This window comes from Xiphophorus couchianus, chromosome 15, assembly GCF_001444195.1.
Source record: "Xiphophorus couchianus chromosome 15, X_couchianus-1.0, whole genome shotgun sequence".
Taxonomy (NCBI): domain Eukaryota; kingdom Metazoa; phylum Chordata; class Actinopteri; order Cyprinodontiformes; family Poeciliidae; genus Xiphophorus; species Xiphophorus couchianus.
In genome coordinates, this window is record NC_040242.1 from 6908277 (window position 1) to 6929534 (window position 21258).

A 21258-nucleotide genomic window follows, 5' to 3' on the forward strand; every position below is an offset into this window, starting at 1 on the left:
AATGGTAAAGTCGTTTCTGAAGCAGCTTAAGGTCACACAGAAATTTTGTGAAGAAAGAGAAAACATTTATTCATTTTATGCAGATAAAAAAATCCTTCAAAAAAAGTTTTATAAAGTAACCTTTGAAGCAAATATTGCTACTCCTAATAAGCCTATAGACAGTGAGCGTAACATTTTCTTAGTTTAATTTACTTGTTTAAGTTTAGGAGTATCTAGGATATTGTTTCTAGTATTTCATAACCTATTTTCCAGAAGTATAGATATAATAACACTTAGATGGATTCCTTTTAGAAAATAGCTAAAGAAAATGTTAAGGGTGTAGAAAGAAAACTCTTGGTGTCAACAAGTTCACCCAATCATTAGATGATATCTGAATACCATTCAAATGCTTTGGAGTCAGTAAAAAGCCTTTACTGTCCCACCATCATAAATGTAAACATGTGAAGTTTGCGGAACTTTTAACTAAATCCCTGTGCTTCAATCTGATAAAACCTAAAATATTAGTATATGCCCGAAAATGGAAATTTGGTTGCATTTGATCTTCCAACAGGATATAAAAAAATAAAGCCAAATTAACAGAAAAAAGGGTTCACAATAAGATGAAGCTTCATTTATAGCCATTTCAGTCCACAGATGTACAAAAAGAGGAAAAAAAACAAGTGATCTGAAGAGAGAGGATTCAGGACTCTGGAGAGATTATGCAAAGAGGAAAGAGCAAAAATCTCTGTCTGCTAAAACCTTGTGAAGTTAGATGAAGTACAAGTGCTGCTCCTGGTTGAAGGTGACTGCTTAAGCTTAAGAGACAGCTGTACACATAGCTTATATTAAAGGTTTTGTACTAGTGTGGTTGAGATCTTATCTTTTCAGTAGAACTTTTCTTGCACATTTTGTTGAAAGTCTCTCTTCTTCTGAAGCTCTCTCTTGTTGAGTCCCTCTATTCTTGTGTCCTTACTATTCTTACTCCGTATGATTATTCTGGGCAGTGTTTTAAGAACTACACAATATGAAAATGTTTAAATTCACTTTCTCTTGACCCATTATTTTTTGTCGTGTTGAAATCAAATCCTTGACAAAAGAGCAATAATCATCTTTGCTCCTAATTAGTGCTCACAAAAGCGCTCAATCCAAAGCAGTTTAATAAGATTTTATTATTGAACTCTATTATTTAAGCTAACCTTAGCATTTTGACCAATTTTTACTTTACACTAATGTTTGCATACTGGATGCAGTAAATGCACGTTAGTCAAAATGCTTTGATTCTCCACATGCTACTGACTACATTTTAATTCACCTTAGCCTAGTTGCTGAGCATCAGGGTTCAAACCGACGGGCACACTTTGGTAGGCCCCTTTAAAATTTCTTCAGAAAATTTCTAGAATTTTATTACTGTGCACATTTTAAATTATGTTCTTTCATCTTTCTGATTAACTTGTATTATTAATGTGTACGAGCTTTTTCTTTGGGGACTTTATGCACAGGTTGTTTAAAAATGTGCAATAAACAGAAACTTGATCTAATTTGATTCGAGCCTCACGTCCTACCAGGTGAACTAGTTACTGCAGCAACAGCAGATGGAGACATTTTTCAACGACATCTAACCAGCTTCTGAATACCCCTATCAAATGCAGCCAGGTAATCTGTAGCACAGTGATGGGATGGCATTGTCACTAAAGTCATAACCAGGATTGGATTTAATTGAACCTGCTTTTGAGAGCCAGGATTAACATGTAATTCATGAAATGCTTTAACAAAGGAAGAACAAAAGTATTAACTTGAATTCCCTGACTGTTGATGAAACGCCTCAGTGGTTTGCATCTTCTAGAATGCACCTCTTCTGAGCCGCTGTGAGGTGTTACAGCTGTATATTAGAAAGTTGATTTGCTGAGGATGGAGATTGGCTGGCGTGATGTGTCCTCGGCAGCAGTGGTGGTACAGTGACTCGGCTGATTACCTTCGCAGCCTACTGTGAATCCCTGGAGTAGATCCTTACAACGGGCAGCTGTGGAATACCTCTTTCATGGATACACCAAAACAAACCTCTTTCCTTCCCCCTCACCTCAGCCTCTCACATCATCACACATGCTTGGAACAGGATATGATAGCACATGAAGTAATCACAGGGATGGGGAGGGAGGGAAGGAGGATACACATACCCACACACACTTGAGTAGTGAAAGGAATTGTATGGGAGTGTGTGTGTGTGGTTGAATGAGTTAGGCTCAAGCACGGCTGACTGGATGACGTGCAGCCCTGGTTTTATACAGTTGCATAACGCACAGTTTTGCACTTTAGAAACATTAAAATTTAAATGCTCTTTTTTAATCCCCAGTCTTGCTCAGAGACATACAACAAAAACTTTCATGTTTAGGAACACACCCATGATGCTATTGTTTATTTGCCCCCACCCCTCCCCTGAACCCAAGTAACCTGTGACAGACTGGAGCAGAGAGAGAGAGTGCGGATGAGGAGGAGCTCTTTGTGCCACAGAGCATGCCAGCCTCTGCCCAGTCACCGCTTTTCATTTTGATAATTGACCGCCAATGCCAGAAATGTCCATCAGCTAATCCTCTTAGCTTTCATAATGCTGACTCTGTCACAGAAGCCCCTGTTTTAATGTAACAAGCAGCTAAGCCCACAGCACAGGGCAGAAACGCCTTGGGGGCACAGAGACTGCTCTGCCCCCTGGAGGCCAGCAAGAGACTTTTCAGCTCCACAAGTGCGCTGTCAATCTGTCGGACTGAGTCAAATCATGATTCCATAACCGGGCTCCAGGGTGAACACCACTGTGCCTTTCGCACTGTACACGTTGGCACAAAGCTGCATTCAAACAGAAAGCATCTAGTTCCTGAATGTCCATTCATCTGTGCATGATGGAGAATGAATGAATAAATAAATGAATGAAGTCAATCCCTTTATGAGTTGCACGTCTCTCTTCTCTAAGCAGACCACTTAATACCAGTGACATCAGTGTGGAAATGTGAATAGGGGACAAACTCCCATAAAACCACACAGCTTTCAAATAAGACATAAGGCACAAAAATCCCATGATGTGCTGCTCAAAAAATGAAGCTGTCACTTTGCCGAAATGGACATCATGAAGATTTTTTATTTTATTTTTGGGTTTATGACAATAAGCACGAGTCAGAAATTCACAGCAGCCCTTTGTGAGAATTGAAAAACGTATGGAGTTTAAAAACCCAGCTTAGATTATTTAAAAAAATCAGAAGTGTGTCTTTGATAAGAATGCTAATAGAAACACATACTTAAAAAGATTTTTCACAGGAAATCTGAATTAAGCCATTCTGGTTGTGATTCTTTTAAGCAAGTTGCTTTTCACACTTAGACACACAGCAGGAATACTCATGAGAACAAATTCAAAGGCTCGTGCTTTCCAGATTATCTACAGCCTTCAAAACGGCAGTTGTCATGTTGCCTTTTGATAAAAACAATGGTCTTTGTTGGATGCACTCATGGCTAGGACTGATCCTGTCTGAGTCCCTTGCTGAGACATGTGCTTGTCTCAATGATTATGCGTATGTGGCTAGATATTTAGGACACATCACATGAGACTGTTTTGCCCAGCCAAGGTACAAGCAGCACATTCTCTTCCCCTCAGAGCAAAACAAACCAGTCGGTCGTCCGTGACTTGAGGTGATGCAAGCCATAGGATCAGGAAACGCGTTTTTTTGGATGAGGGCCGTATCGGCCTCTTAGCAAGCTGCACACAGCCTGACGAGTGGTCACAGCCAGTCAGCAGAATGCAACCTGGTCAGCCTGCTTTTTCCACTCAGCACATCGGAGCGACCCGACTTTATCTGATGTGACACACATGACACCACCTTGAGAGCTGCAAGGAGACCCTGCCGATGATTAATTCCAGCTCAGACACCACAATAAAGATCAGCTTCCCTGTGTTTACCCCCGGAGACGCCTCTGCCAAACTCAGGACTCCAGCCTACTACTGGCTGAGTAAAGTCAGCCTGTGAATCATTTTCACCGAGAGATGTTGATACGAAAACAAGCACTGTCCAGAGTGAGGAGCATGAATCCAGAGAAGTGACTCAGCTCTGTAACTGTTTATCTGAAAGCAGCTTAGTTCAGATCCAATGCAATGGTCGTGAGAAGACCCTGAATAGGTAAAGCTAAAACTTCCCTGGTTTCTTTAAATTGTAAAAGTGAAGTTCAGCCATTATCATATTTTATCCTGGATATGTTAATTAGCTTATCCCAATATTTCCATAGTTCTGTTGTCCAAATATGCCAAAAAAATATTTATTCCTTTACTACCTTCTCTGTGGTGAACTTCAGTCTGGCCTTGAGTGTTTTTCTTAGTGAGCAAAGGTTTTCTCCTTCCACAACTTTCTCTGCAGTCTCTTTGTGACATTACAGATGGCCCAATCAAATTTAAAATCTATCAGTTATGCATGCTGCAAACCTGACATATGGAAGAGTGGGAAGAATAAATGATTACTGAAATTAAGTCATGTAATTGACACAAAAATATGTTGAATGAGGTGCTCTACTCAGATGAGACAAAAATGTTACATTTTTGTGTGTGAAGGAAAACTAACACTTACATTACCATGAACACATCATCTCCACAGTGAAACATAGTGGTGGGAGCGTCTTGCTGTGGAGGTGCTTTCTTTAGCAGAGAAAGGACAAAATTTAGATAAAGCTACAAAGGGCAAAGTATTTTAGACTTTTAGGGAGCAAAAAACGGGCTGCACAGTGGCGCAGTTGGTAGCACTGTTGCCTTGCAGCAAGAAAGTCCTGGGTTTGATTCCCGGCCTGGGGTCTTTCTACATGGAGTTTGCATGTTCTCCCTGTGCATGTCTCTCCGGATACTTCGGCTTCCTCCCACAGTCCAAAAACATGACTGTTAGGTTAATTGGTTTCTCTAAATTCTCCTAGGTGTGAGTGTGTGTGTGCATGGTTGTTTGTTCTGTCTGTCTCTGTGTTGCCCTGCGACAGACTGGCGACCTGTCCATGGTGTACCCCGACTCTCGCCTGGAATATTAGCTGGAGATAGGCACCAGCACCCCTCCCGACCCCACTAGGGACAAGGGTGTTAGAAAATGGATGGATGGATCAAAGCAAAAAACCCTAAAAATGAATCCAGAGTTTGAATGGCCCAATCAAAGTCCATCCCGGGAATCTAACTTCTCCCTTCCAATCAGTTCCAATCATTTTGCAAACAATACAAGTGATTGCAACACTTTTGTATTTGTCAAAAAAAGTTTTAAATCAGGTTTCCTTTTCCTTCTATTTCACAATTATGTAACACTTTGTGTTTCTCTGTCACATAATATCCAAATAACATACTTTATGTAGAGGTTTGTAGATGTTATAAAAATATTTTTGGAAGATTTGACTATAAAGCTTGTGATGGTGCTGAGGATCATTGTCAGTAGACAACAGTTCCTTTACCAGTGACTTTGCCAAACCTAACTATGACATTGGTACTAACAACCTGATCCCCGCCTACTGGTTGTAAAATGATCAACAGTCAATTCCCTTTCTCGTCACAACAAGGAGAACATAAGCAGTGCTGACTGAGAACGCTGTTACATATGCACTCAAAACAACCAGCAATACAGAACTGCGCAATTTAACACTATGGGATGTTATGAATGTCATGATCCAGGCCAAAACTGACTCAAGACCTTCAGCTAAAAATTTGATCATAGTGTGGAAGAAAAATAACTTACATTTGCAAAACTATATAGAGAATTTTAGAGCCGCAGAAAAAATTAAAGATGCATGCAAAGCTTGCACTCACAAATAGACAGATGAACTCAAAATTCAACTAAAAACTCATTTTAAAAAGTCACTCTCGATGCCTGCTTATGAATATTTAGACTTTGACATTAACAACTCCTACTCATCGCCCTCCTACACTGCAACTAAAACTTTTGTGTCCAATATGTAGCTGTACAGGGTGATGATAATCACACAGCAGGGAAATCTACAGGCCGTTCTGATTTTATTGCATGCCCCCTCCTACTTTAGCTTCAAGAGATTGCTTTGTAAGAACTTACTTTCACTTGTCCTCTGTTTCAGAGAACAGCTTCCTACATTAATATAGACTTTGTGGCCTGTCTTCGCAGTACTGATCCTATCTTTTCAGAATGAATGGCCAGCATGTTCTGAAGTGAGTCTGAATGGGGCTCTCCACTCTACATTTCCACAGGGAAAAGGTTGCTCTTTGCCTGTCTACCCATCCCTTTCTGCACTGCAGAGAAAAGAATAATGAAGTTATTTATGTGCTGCTCATTACAAAAGATTAAGTCTCTTTAAGATATAACCAGGATTTTTTTTTTCAGTCATATGGCCGATGCCTTAAGAATCGCAGAATAACTTAATTCCTTTTTATGGAGCTTTGACGTTTGCTAAACTGAATATAAGCGTTCACAAAAACTGAACTGATGTCTGAAAGAATGAAGTTGTTTACCTTAAAGGTAGTAGGACATATCAATTTGTTGTATATTTTTATTTGTTTCATATTCTCTGAAAAATTAACATTGGTCAGTGGGGACATGCTCCTTTGGCTGACTTCTATGCTTCAACAACCCATAAAATTTTTCAAAACATCATTTTTAAAACATATTTGCATGTTACATTACCAAGACACATGGATATTTCCATTTCTTGATTTTTCTCAAAAAATGTTGTTTGCATAATATGAAAATCTTTGAGATAAACCTGTGAGACACAAAATGCACCAAATTCAGAGAATGTCCCATATATTTTTTTCTATTCTTTTCTTTTTTTATTGTTTAATATATATATTTAGCATCTTAGTCCACACTCCATTCCAGTAGATGGCAGTAATGCACATCTAAACGCTGCTTGCTAACCACCACAAAAAAGAAGGAGAAGGTAAATTATTGGCTAAGTTGTTAAGAGCTAACTATATGCTAACTTTGTCAACTGGAAGTTATAGCTGCATGTTAACTGCCCTAATTATTAGCTATTTGCAACTTAATTGGTGAGTAGAAAGTTTATTTGCTAAATTCAAACTATATACTAACTGCTTTAAGCATTGGTCAGCTGCAAGCTACTTCCTAGCTTGGCAAGTTATTTTATTGAATGTAATGTGGTTACAGGCCTGTCTATTATATATTCAATCTAATGTAATTGCTAGCTGGGAAAGTTGTTTAATTAAATGTAAGCTTGATGTTAAGTGGGCCAGCTATTTGCTAATTGCAAGCTTGTCAAATCATTTAGTTTTTTTTTTTTAAATCTCTGGTTAGACCCAAAGTTCTTTGAGGCATATTATAGTCTTCCTCAGAAGATGAAGAATTAATAATTATAATTTAATTGAGCCATACACAATGTGATTTATTTGTAATACCCCCGAACTAAAAAAACTTTGGGATTTTGTTTATCATCACATCCTGCTACAGAATTACTTTCTCAAAAAAAAAAAAATCTAATGTAAGGTTTTCTTCAGTATTAAAAAATAAGTCAGAAGCCACCTACTGCACTCTATTTCAATGCCCATTATGTGTTATGTAACAGATTTTTCAAGAGCTAAAGCAAGTCAGCAGGCATGAAAATCACATAAACAATCAATTTGGTGCCTTGCAAGCATATGACACTGCATTGCATACATTAAAAAGCAGTGCACATTGGGGGTTGTCTGACTTGCCTCATATCAGCAATAAGAAGGGTGAGTTTTCATATTTTGACAGATCAAGAGGGTAATAGAGAGATAACTGTTGCATCCACTAGTACACAGACAGAACCGACTGTTGCTCGATTCTGCCCTGTTTACTCTTCACACCTGAGCAGGCATACAAATAAACCTGAGGTGGTGCCGTGAAACACTCATGATGAATATTAAATTCTTTCTGCAGCTGACTGAGAAGCTGTCAGCTGCAGAAAATTGGCACATATTTTTTTTTTATCTTGCTAAAAGAAAAAAGAAATCTCAATTTTTTTAAATAAGAAAGGCTGCTTTTGCAGGCTTGAACAGTGACCTGTTTTAATCCAAAATGAGCTTGACAATAGTTGGCAGATTGAGACAAGAAAAAGCTTCTCAAAAAGGGATATGTTCCTCTCCATCTGTCTGGAAGCTTTTGATGATTAATAAAATATTTATTTTTCCTGGACTCTCTATGTAAAAAAATTTTTATGGGCCCTGTGTCACACCATTTAGCTATGATTTTGTGTTTACAATGTTTTCAGTAGGTGGGGTTTGATTATAATAGAATGGCAGTGGTCTAAGCTAAACAACACAATTCTGATTCGATTAGTATTTGTTCTGAAAAATCCAACATGTAGACTTCTTGTTAGTTTTGCAAATATCCTTATTTTTGGTACATCTTTTTTTTTTTTTGGTTTGTTTTTTCCCCCCACAAAAAAGTAAGCGAGCAGACTGGCAGAAACGAGGTCAATCAAAATATTAAACTTGATTTATTTATGTCAGCCACACACCAATAACTGCACCTGCTGTCTCACAACACCACTGAAAAAGTACAATACTTCTTGAATACGTACAGTACAAATGTCGGTGCTATCCACTTATCCTTTATGATATTGCTGGCTATATGCACATTTTTCTTGATTTATGGATTTAATTTTATGTTTGAAAGTACACAAAACTAGTTCCTCTTACTTGAACAGTGTTACTCTTGAAAGGTTTACAGCAGTGGGTCCCAAAGTTGGGGTTGGGGGCCCAGTAGGGGTGGAGTTTTAAGATCCTCTTTAAATAAAATATAACGTATAAAAAAGGGGAAATAATAAAGCATGTGCTTTTAAGGATGTTATAAAACATCTAAAACACCACTTATACAAATAAAATATAGAAAACAAACTGGTGGCTGCTTTTGGCATCATTTGTTGAACTAACTTTGTTGAATACTTAATAGATAGGCTCATGAGCCTCTTTTATTGTTATTTTGAATCAGAAGCTAAAAAGCTTGAGTACCACTGGCTTAGAGAAAATAGAAATACAATTGTCCAAATGATTTACTAAATAGAGGGAAGTTATTGATGACAAAATGTTCTCTGCAAGATATGTGCTAACTAAGCAACTTCTTTGCGAGTAACAGCCAGAGGTTTTTATTAAATGCTTAGAAGTAAGCTAAGAAGCTAGGGAATTATTTCAAACTCACTAAGAAATGAAATGCGTGGAGCGCACTGATTCACAATGCCTTATTGTCAAAATATCTCCACAACAGCAAAAACAACAGTCGCTTATTAAGACTGGAACATAATCAGTGCAAACCAGCGAATAAACAAGATGAATCATCCCAGCAAAAAATGTTGCTGGAGCTGAAGTGAGCAGTTCTGAGTCAAATGGCAATTATTGTGTGACTATCATTGTTAAGTACTTCACCTCTAGTCATTAGTCATTTGCACTTCAAGTATATGACACATGTCTTGACATTTATACCAAAACAACACATTAACATCACTCCAGCTGTTCTTGCGACATCTCTAAAGATCCATTTATTATCTCTTCTGCAGATCAGTGGCTGTTCTTTCGGACCCACTGTACACACAGAAAGACGTGTAAGTTTGACTAAGGGCAGAGAGTCTAAAGTAGTGGCTAAATCTCTGTAAGCAGGCCCTGGCACTTCTCCCCAACTGCCTTCCCTACTGTGTGGACAGGGGCCTGCAGGAGACTAATCTCTTGGCACTGGCACGAGTCACACATGTTGTATATGTGTGCAAACGGAAGACCCAGTCTGCTAAAGACAAGTTCTGGCGACGAATTTGGAAAGCGCTGACTAATGACCTGCAATGCCTTCCATGTTCACCCCTCACACAGCCTCTTGGATGCTTCTTGGAAATGACGGTTAATGATTTTGGAGAGCTGCCTTGCACTGTACTGACAAGGACAGTCCTGATCTTATGCAACCCTGTTCCGCAGAAGATTGTAATGGTTTTGATCCTTTAAATTTAGTTTTTGCTTAAGCGATCAGCAGCGTTCGTGGTGTGAAGTTGGCGTTAGCATAACCAATCCATGCATGGACCAATATTATAAGCAGAGATGTGCTGCAGAAGTTTCCCTGCATGCTGTGCTGGCAAAGCTGGAGGCAGCAGAAGACCTCTGTGAATACATGAAGCACAAGGAGCCTCACAACCCCTCACTTGTGTGTTTTTAGTTGCATGACAGTGTTGTGCTCAAGTGCTAAAGGACTGTCTTAAAATTTACATAATGCAGATAATTATTCCCCTCATTAGGTTTGTTCTTGCTAAATGAATCCACAGGCAGCAAGTTAGCTTAGTTCAGCATGAGGAAACCCCTCAAAGAAAGTTGTCTTTTGACCCTTATTAGATCTAATTAAACTTGGAAAACAAGTTAACATGTTAATTAGCAGGCTTAAAACGAAGTGCTCATAGGTAATGTTTATTTATTTGTGCTGCCCATGAGCAACTTCAGACTTGGTGTTTGCCGCTACTTTAAGAATTAAATAAGCCGATGTCTCAGCTAGCTCTCAGCAAAACCGCAAGTAAGCATATTTTCCACATGGTAGGTAGTATGCTATGCTTGAAGTTATTAAATGCTTCCCTGTGGGAACGGACTCCTTTTTTGAGAAGAGCCTGATAATTATGGCAATAATGGACAGCTGAGTTAAATGTACGTAACTATTGAGAAAGTTGTTTCCAGTTATTTTTAGGCACAGTCTATTGCCAGTCTTAAACTTCTCTTTAAATTCCTTAATGCTTTACTCTGAATGTTGACTACTCACTAGATTCCAAAAAGAAGCCTAATTGCTTTGTTTAGTAAAACCCTGCAATTCAAGCTTAAGCCATCTAACACCACATAACAGTTCTCCCTCATCATTTGCATTTGGCTCACTGGACTCTGCAAAGTCCTCAGCTTGACTGTATTGGTGACACAATTGAGAGAGTGCCAACTACTAAACAGTAGTACAGTAGTCGGGGGGTATTGATGCCAAACTGAACTTGAATCTGCTTCAGCAGCTTTTTCACCCATTTTTCTTTTGTCCAGTTTTTTATACCTGGGCAAAATGACATTGTGCAGAATATAATGATACCTGATTGCAGCTAAAATAACATTTTATGCACATAAAATGGCTTTACTGTTATATTTTTAACAGATGAATACAAAACAAAGTGGCTTAAGATCCAATTAAAACAGACTTATTTCCAATGTTGTCTTTTATTTTTGAGTCCCTTGAGTTTAAGATTTCTGTATTTATAATAGAAAGGTGTGACAGATGGATAGTTGGATTTGGACCTTTGCAGCTACATGCACACTGGCCTGCTATGTTGTGGTGGAGAACTTGATCCAAAAAGCCTGATTTACTTTTCCATCTGTAATCTAGCGGCTGAAATGTGCTTCCTCTATAGAGTGGCCAAACTCAGCCATAGAGATAAGTTGAAGCGCCCCTGCTTCTCTGCATCAAAATGAGAGGTGTAGTTCTTAAGGATGCCTCTTGGGCATCTCCCCTGGAGGTTTTCCGGTCATGTCTCTGCGATAGGATGCCCAGCTGGAAACTTTGAACTTACTGGATGTACTATATCCTATCTGGCAAGGGAACGCCTTGCTGTTCTTCAGAATTATCTGAGGAGAGTTGCTGGACAGAAAGATGTCTGGGTTTTCCTATTCTGGGTCTTTCACATCTGCAACCCGGTCTTGGGTAGGTGCAAGTCAACAAGCACATGTGGGACGATCGCTCTAGAAGACTCTTGAAAGCAAAAGAAAGAAAAGGGATGACTCAGAACGTCTTTGCACAGCGGTGAATGTGATAAAAATTCATATCAAACAGTCAATAGGCTTATTTACTGAATATTGAAATGTATCTTTTCCTTACTGAAAGTATTAACATATTCACTGACTTCAGCTAGTCTGTAGCTTCTTGCAGTGACTCCATTGTAATATTAATTTTTTGCATGCTCAGTTCCAATACATCTCTCCATATAAACCAATTTTCTGAAAAGCAACTAGAATAAGCCCTTTTTATCATGCCAGTTAAAACCTTGAGGCCATGAAAAAAAAAAATATATCATCTCCTTTTAGATTTGTGGGGTAATGGAAACACTGATGCTTCTGAGCTGGAGGATCTATCACCTCAATTATTCAGCTTTATATCAAAATGGGGATTGCAGGTGACTTGCAGGCCAGTTATTAAAAGGGGATATGCTCAGGACCCAGAAAGATATTGGATTTGGTTTCATAATGCAGCTGTAAAGAGATACGGATGATTTTGTCATTAGCGGCACTGCGAAGCTCCAGCAGTGTGAAAGATCACCATGTTCTGGGCTGATCAATGGCGAGCAGCGTGGTGCTTTCAAGGAGTCAAGGAAGAGCTGAATTTGTAAAAACTTTTTCTGCACACTTAGTTTTTAAGGAGCGTTAAAAGAGTCGAGTCTGAACACAGATAATATGACTCTCCAAAGTCCAAGGTTGTACAGGGCAATGAGCAGATATTTATTTGGAGGCCATCCTGCATTAAACCTCACCAGCATTGGCATTCTGTGAGGTGGGTGCTCATGCAGTTTAGAAATTACCGTACAAACATTATCTTCAGTTGTGTAGTGCATTTGATCATGTTCAGTTTAAAATATGAACCACACGAACTATTCAAGCCTAGGCTATAGTAAGAGCAGAGATTAATTAAAACCGAGGAACGGATTGATTTTGTTAGAATTTCCCACAGATTAAAAATCATTTCAAACATGTTTTTACCAAACTCATTATGCACCGTTGATCATTTATACGAGTGCTTCCTTAATTCACTCTGGAAATATTTGACTGAAAACCAGAAACCACATGTATGACAGAGATTCTTCATAACAAAGTTTTAGATCTAGACACTAAGGCTCACATTTTTTATGTGTTTTTGTTTTGTTTTTCATTTTGCATTACAACCAAGTTTGGAGGCTTAAAAACTGAGGTGAGAAAGAGGGGCCTGCCCATGGTACTATTTCTACAAGAACCAGCACTTCTCATCAGTACCTCTAATCTCTTGTTTCATAATGTTAATGCTTTATAAATATGGCATTCTCCATTCAACATAATCTGTGTTTCAGTTGATGTGCGATTCACCAATGAATTACAGCTGTATTACGGAACATATAGCATATAGCACTTTTTTGAAATTTAGAGTTCATTTTAAATCATTCATTTCAAATATGTAAAGTTTTTAAGGTTCTAAGATCTTACTACAGCAAATGCTTCTGCTATGCATATTTTTTGGCCTCTATCTTTGCAATCTTTGTGCTATTTCAGCAATTCAAATACTAAAGCATTCAATGAAATATTATTTTAAAACAATTAATTCATGTAGAAATGAATGGAGCAAGCTTTCAAATACTTGTAAAGTTTTCCTACACTTAAGAATAACACAGGGGGAAAAGATTGATCATAAATTATTGATCTATACTGACATTATACCAGAAATGAGAGAATAAGTCCAGACAAATATTTTAATGGTTAAATAAAGAAAAAGCATAATTATTTCAGACCCATAACCTTTAAGATATGGAGGTTTATATTCACTTTCAGCATATCCTTTGAGAATATAATTTCTCTTGAAACCTCTTGGCCAGCCGGGGGGTTGGATGTTTTTTGAGTCACCTCCAGATTTGATAATCAGGGAAGAAATAAATAAGACAAATTGAAACCTCAAACCTAAAAAGAATCCCAATCTTTTTATTGAGATTTTCTTCTTGATTACGTTTTTTCACTGTGAATACAAGCACAGGAGACCAGCAATCGAATCAAGTTGGAGGGATTTTATCCAGCTTATCTCATTAAGGGAATCTGAATCTATAAAAGTAATCCTGAAAATATAGTTTTTTTTCCCCCTGCTTACCTATGACAAGTAAACAAGAAATGAATGAATAGATGAAGTACAAATTCTAAATAACCTTAATGCTTTCAATTTGAAAGACTAAATTCTGACTCCTCCAGGAAATAAATTGTAATAATATTAGAGATTGTTTAAAGTTTTTGAAAAGAAGTGTCAAAGTTGAGTTGCTCAGCTACATACACCTTAAATAAAACCTTTGGTGACGGTTCATAATTCACATTCTTTCAAAAATTAAGAAGAGAGCTGGCACGCCATCTTCTGTAACACTTTATTTTTTAAATCGCATGAAAAATGATGCTGTTATTGTAAGAATATCCAACTACAGTATTCCTGAGCTGGCTCTCCAGTATCTGGGAATCCTAACAGGCGCTTGTCCTTAGCAGTCGCAAAGTTCGCTGGTACTTAAGGCGTGCTCTGCTCGGTCGGCTCTCATCGCCCGCCCGGTTGTTCTGCACGGAGAGGGAGTTCATACGCGGGGAGGGGTGGAGGCGCACCGCACGACTGCTGCCCGATTTGAACAGTTATCCCTGATGAGCGCAGATTGGTTTCACTTAACAGGCGCAGGTGCGGAGGATTTGTGATGCGGCGCAGCTGAGCGTTTTTCCAGGTTTGTGACTGAACACTGGCGCATCTTATGTTGAACATTAACTCTTTAGCGGATACGGACTTTATTTTTTTCCCCCCTCCTTCGGGACAGGATGCGTGCTACAAAATGACATCCCGTCCAGTCTGGCAGACTCGAGCCGAATTCAGGAGCATCGCTGAATAAATTTGGACCCACGCTGATCAATTTGACCGCGCTGTCATTGCCCTGTCCAGCCTAAAAGGCTCTTCTAAAGCTGCAGGGGAAGGGAAAAAAAACAACATTATTCGCTTCAGTACTCTTAGGTCTGCGCACTTGGACGACTTGAAATGAGGACCACATCCCGGCTGTACTCCGTGTGAAGAGACGAGCCGGGCGGCAGCTTTCCCTTCGGCTCTCAAGGACGCGCCAGAAAAAAGTGGTCCCCCGGCTGAGCGAGCTGCGGAGCATGGAGCGGGACGACTCCGAAACCGTGTGCCCGTCCAAAAAGACGATAATCGCGAAGATCTTCAAAGTTCGTAAGAGGAGGGAGATGCTGTTCGTTCAGGTCTGCTTCATCTGCAGTGTCCTCTTCGTGGCATGGAGCATGTCGGCACTGTTAACTAAGACAGGTGAGTGTGTGTGGGTGACAAGAGGGGGGGGGATGCACCGGAGGCGAAAGAGGAGCATCCGACATCTGCAGTGATCATGCTTGGCCATATCACAGTCGTCCATAAAAATGTATCATTTTGCTTTAATTTGAAGGGCAAATGATGAAAAAGATTCATTTTTCCCTTTAGGAACACTCTGTCCAACCTGTGCACGCAGTTCATCTAAATGACGTTTCATTCAAATAACTGTTAAGAGTTTCTGAAGCTGCACATGCTGTCAGCTCTCAGCTTTTTAATGAAAGTACGTTCTGTGTGCCGCAGTGTGCGCGGCGGCACGTTTTTAAACCGACAGGCACGTTTGTAATTACAGCATGCTCCTCATCCACGTGAAGATTTTTTTTTTTTTTTTTTACTTAAAATGTTAATTTGCTTTTTGGCTTTTTTTGTTTTTTTGTCTTTCCTTTTTCTTTAATGCGTATCAGAATGTACCGTTTCCAGGCGCGTCATCTGTGGAGCGTCAAGATCATGGTTAATGTTGGCATCATCGCGTCTGGCCCGGGGCTTCACACAGACACACGCACATTTTGCACACACTGGTTCACGAAGATGATCATGCTCCTTTTGCTTCCGCATGCTGATTTTTACGCAGAGGCCACCGACGATCGCTAGGATGGGGAAAAGGAGGGAGGAACGTAGAGAAGGGGTTTGCGATTTCTTGGGAATTTTTATTTATTTTTTTTCATTGGCGAGCACACTGAGGAAAAAGATTCCGACGGTGGTGGTGGTGATCATGTCTCGTGTGTGTGTGAGCGAGCGAGCGCAACCCAAACATGCCCTCTCGTGTACAGGAACTCTCGCGGCAGGCTCGTGCAGAGCATCCCACTCAGCCCTCACGCGGTTATGTAATCTGATGGTCAACCTTGACATTTTTGCTGGTGAAGAATGAGACACTACTGGGATTAAAGGTTAACTAAACAACAGCCATCCCTCGGGAAATTGATCGGAGAGTCTCCTGGATTTATGGCAGGAATTTTGACGGCAATCGATTTATTTATATTTTTGTAATGCTTGTGGTTTCGATGAGAATATCTAGCTGCCTTATTTTAGGGAAACTTTTCAGATATGATGAACCATAGAAACTTCTAAGTCTCCCAAATGTTCTCAGGTCCCTCAGTCATGGATAAGCAAAATATGCTTTTCCACAAGCTTTTGTCCTACTTCTTGTTGGCATAAAAATATCTTATCTGAATACCAGTACATGCTAAATGGACTTCATATTACTCTGATCACAGATGTTTGCTGTATTCAACATATTTGATTTTCTGAGCTTTTAGTTGTGATTTTTATCCTGCATTTAAGTGAAACCTTAAGAATAAAAAAAATGCAACATCCTAGTTGCAAGTGTGAATATCCTTTGCATAAACCTGTAGTTTATTTATGTATGTATTGCATAAACAAAAGGTTTGCAAAACCACCTTTTCAATAAAGTCCAACATTGTCCGTTGGAGTATAACCTCTATTGCCTAGAACCAGATCTTACAAACAATTTTTCCTTGTTGTACATTTGTCAGTAATTTAACAATAGCATGAATTTAACACTGAAGGGACTGTTTACCTAATGCTTTGTGACCTCAGTCAACCACCTGCATTCTGTACAAATCTGGTCTAAGAGGGACAATTGAAAGATGGATAGAATCTCCCCAAATTATTGGCTTCAATACCAGATTTGCAACTTCTATTGTGGTGCATGGTGTTGGCAGCATCATGATCTGAGGTACTAGATTAAGTGAATTAAATTGTGTGAACAGTTCCAGCCAGTTTTGGCTTAATCCTTATGTCTGCCAGACTGCTAAAGACAGATTTTTATTTTCTTTTTTTCCCCACCATGATGCAGTGAGTCATGGCATGTATCTAAATCAGCAAAGCATGAGTTTAAAATTTTAAGTTATGAAATGGCCCAGCAAGAGTTTAAAACTAAATCTCGCTGTAAAAACCAGCATAGACATATTATGGGGTGCTAAAATGAATCAAAAGGAGGTTGTCATGAATTAAATGTGGAAACTTGTAAAATATTGTGGCTCTTTATTCATTGAATTTCCCAAAATTTGATTTTAGAGTTAAATTGGACAGGTCATATTAAAATATTTGCTCACACAGCTTTATTTATTTTGTTTCTTTTGTAGATTAGAAAAATGTTGGTGGATTGAAAGGGGTGCTTTTGAGGGCTACTAACCCAAGGTTAAAACAAAGGCCACTTTAAACTTTAAGAACCACTGAAACTGTAAAATTACAAGCACAGAAATGAAATCTTGAGTGACGTGAATTTTTGTTCTGGGCCTTGTCAAATGTGAGATTTGCTGAGAGCATTTCAATAATGTACCTAGCCCTGGGGGATCCCACATGGGGATTTTTTTTTCTTTTGCATTCTCTCGCTATACTTTTGTGTTCTCTCACAATACTAACCAGTTCATGCGCCATAAATGAATACTGTAAGCCTGTCTTACGTGGCTGTCATACTTTCTGCTATAATATAAGGTTTTCATAAGGTTTTTCCATGTATCTTAATATCTCGTTGTGAAATATCTGAAGTTTTATATCTTTAGGATAGAAATGCATCACAGACCTATGATATAAACAGAAACTTTCCGTAAGAAGGAAAGAAATGAAAAATGCATCCAAAGTATTTTGACTATTTCTGACTTATTATCACGGAGCAATAAATTCATCTGATGGTTTTGAATGTGCCTCCTTTGTGTTGATGGTCTGAATGTTTTAAAGGGCTGTTTTCATTTGTAGTTCCATCTCAACCTTACACAAACATGCAGTGAATAAACCGATTTTCAGTACATTTTTTGCACCAAAGAGTTAACAATAAACACCTTCTCACCGAGGCACTTGATTTGAAATTTTAAATTGACATTTGTGACTGTATACAAAATAGACCAACAAATATTGCAGCAAGTATATTGCGAGAAAACGCAAAATATATTGCGAGGAAACGCAAAAAAAAATTTTCCCCAGGGCTCTGTAATAATAGAATCCAGAGGTGGTGAAGAATAAATGTTCTGGGTTGGTGTACGGTGTAATGGTTGTATTGTTAGTTCTCTAAGCAAGAGACTGTTAATCAGTTATGCTCGTAAATATCCTTGACAAAAAACTTGGATTTGTATCAAAATAGCACAAAGGTTCTTGACATCTCTTGATGGTTTCACATTGCTTAAGACTGACTACTTTGTTTTGGTTGCAGAGTAGAAAATGTTTTTACCCATATCTTGGATCTGGTTAGAACAGGCATCTGATGGTCTTGTCTCATCAGGAGACATGCCTGTTTAAAGTTGTGGATCATTCACATAACTGTGAAAACTTGGGATTTCAAGGGTGGCATGTATAAATTAAGAGTGGGACATGGACTTGAGCCTTGGGGAAACACCATGGATTTTGTTTATAGCTCAAAGATGTAACTGCAATGCCTTTAAAAAAATAAATAAATAGAACTTGCTGTTTAAGATGAGAACCTGATATGCTTTTTGTTGGTCCTTTATCTCCTACTGCTCAGCAGTTCTGGACTAAAGGCATTCAAACACTTGGTATATCTGATTGCAGACCTTTAAGGGATTACCACAAGTGTCTAATTACACTAGAAACAAGAGGCTTAAAAGATTATTCTGAATTTATATTATGGATTATAATAGAATCCCCTATGGTTCATTCTAGAAGCCATTATTGAGGCCCTATGTTTTCAATTGATCTTCTGACCCAGGACCCACCCAAAGCCGAGCATGAGTGCCTTTTTGACTCTGACCTATTGGACTTTCAACCTTTGGAGGATTTGGGATGGCACAATGAAGCTATAGTTCTTACCATGGTGGCAATTTACCAGTTACCAGTGTCAAAGTTGTACCAATGCTTTAAAACCAGTTTTCATTTTACCATTTTTTTTATATTTAGTAATGTTTTATTGAGATGGCAGTTATGAGAGGGGGATTGTTTTCTTACCGTATGAGACATAGTTGAGCAGTGCTGCCCCTCCCCTACTTGTTGCTGCACACTCCCATGATTAAAAACAGCTCCCACACTTTTCTTTTAAAAGGGGGAAAAAAGTTTCCCATTTCCTGCCACCAAAAGCAGACACCCAATACGCAAGCTAAAGGTGATCACTACTTAATTTTTAATGAAGCTTTGTTTTTTAGATGCTCGCCAGTAAATCCAATCTAATAATTTTTGCGTCGTCTAACACTAAAAAAATCATATTACCCTGGTCCCTAGTTGTGACTGGTGGCAAATGATTTGCCGACTGGCCCAGATGGATAAGATGTGCTGTACTGCCTCTAGGTTGCATCTTCGTGAAGCAGCGGTGGGGCTCCACGTGCTGTCACTCCCGCTGATTGCCGCGTGCATATGCACATGTAGCAGACCTGCGCACGGGTGGCAGGAACAGGTGTGTTGAGCAGCGGGGCATTGCTCTGACAGGTTGCTGTGGCAAGTTGACTGTGTGATTGAGCAAGAAAATTATGGTAGCAAAAAATGAGGTGTGCTTGTTCACGTCATGTGACTTTTGATTGATGGTTGACCTTGGTTTATCTACCTCCTGGGCTTCTCCGACAGAGCACGAGGATGTTATTAAACCATTACTGCCTGCGTCTGATGTTCAGTAGTGTCAACCACAGGCAAATTTACTGATTTCTCAAGGTAGGCTTGGACTACTGAATATTTTTTTGCATGGCAGTCTTTGGTCATTTTAGGTTTGCGTTCCATGAACATGTCTCACACGACAGAGATATGCTTATGACTTATCCCACAGGTTCCTCCACATTGGTTGACCTCACTTTTTGTTGTCATATAATCTTGCACTTGAAACTTTTTCTAGAATACATTTATTCAGTGGGGTGGGGGGATCCCATGGTAAAGAGCTTAATGTTGGGTAAATTTCCCCTTGGTCTTATTACATTTTAAGTAGTGGGCTTTGTCTGTATAGGCCATATTGAGTCCTTTATTACTCTTATCCTCCCAACTCCCCTCGCAAAGGCTTTACATTATTTAGGTCCACCAATTTTCAGTTTTTGGGTAGAAAGGCACCATAGTTGCAATTTCCTGGTTTAAAGTGTACATGATCATGATTTGGTGAATATAAATAAATGAAAACACTGTCTGTAGAGATCTGATGTTGCATAAGGCAGCAATGTCACACAAGTGGCTGTAGCTCGTATTATAGCACCGACACCCTCTCAGTCTGCCCAGAGGTGCTGACAGAATCACATCTTTAAATGAATGCAACTTGGTGGTAAACTGGACAGCTCAAACTGTCGCCCTGTGTTGACTCTTTAAGTGGAAATGTCATAGTTGTGAGCATGTGGTTTCACAAGCAACTGGTTTGGAAAATTTCAATTTGATAAACTGTTTTACTAAATTTAAAATGACTGTGTATATCTAATCCAGTTTTCTAATGTCACACATAGGCCACATTATTTATTATAAACTGGTCTAGTGATGGCAAGATATGAAATTAGATGGCTTTCAATTGAACATCTGATCAAGAGGGAGGGAGGCCAGAGATGTCAGAGCAGCCAAATGACTTGACTGGTGAAAATGGGTTAAACTGATATCTGGAGGGTTTGGTCTTGGAAAGCAACAAATTGTGGGAAGCGGTAGCGTCTCATCTGTAATTTCATTTAGTTGCCGCTGATCCTGTGGCTTCTGAAATACTTTTGGATTTGTCTTTGAGTCTAGAAAAAACTATCTGTGGCAAGTTGAGCGCTGCTGTCCTTGTCTGATGCCTGGAATTGAGTATTTAATTCTATATTACTGAAGTTAATTTTTTTCAAACTACACTTTTTGAGACGGGGTTACAACTTGAGCAAAATTTGATTTGGGAGACAAACGATTAAACAGAAACCCCCTGCATAATTGATTTATGGTATATTTTAACCAATGAGCCAAAGAATACAGACTCAAATGTATTGTGAAACTTGGTTTTCAGAACTTAAAAAACTACCAGTCTAATCAAAAGTCTAATCAATTTTGTAACCTGTTCATAATTTTTTTGTTTTTATTTTTCAGGAAGTTTAGTACTGCAGTCATAGACGTGTTTATGTGTGCATTAAAAGAATCGATACAGAAAATCTAATGGTTCAAAAGCTATAGAGAGCAGGAAATTGGGTCTAATCTGCTGATGCCCATTGATTGGTAATTTACCAATAAACAAAGAAAATCCCAACCGATGAACATATGAGAATGGAAGCTCTTCAAGAACCATACAATTTTAAAAAGACCTATTTTAAAGATGTTGTTT

General features: G+C 38.9%; 1 protein-coding gene across 4 annotated transcripts in view; it reads left to right on the forward strand.

Annotated features, from left to right (window-relative positions):
• Positions 1-6970: 6970 nt before the first annotated feature.
• Positions 6971-21258, forward strand: part of slc24a4b (solute carrier family 24 member 4b) — a 41075-nt gene continuing 26787 nt past the window's right edge. Inside the window, exons 1-2 of one of the 4 annotated variants that reach the window (XM_028040547.1) lie at positions 14223-14403; positions 14494-14990. In XM_028040547.1, coding sequence (XP_027896348.1) covers positions 14828-14990 — 163 coding nt within the window. In that variant the 5' untranslated portion in view covers positions 14223-14403; positions 14494-14827. Of the gene's footprint in view, positions 6992-14220; positions 14991-21258 lie in introns of those variants that run through there. The other 3 variants (XM_028040550.1, XM_028040548.1, XM_028040549.1) reach the window with 3 other exon arrangements.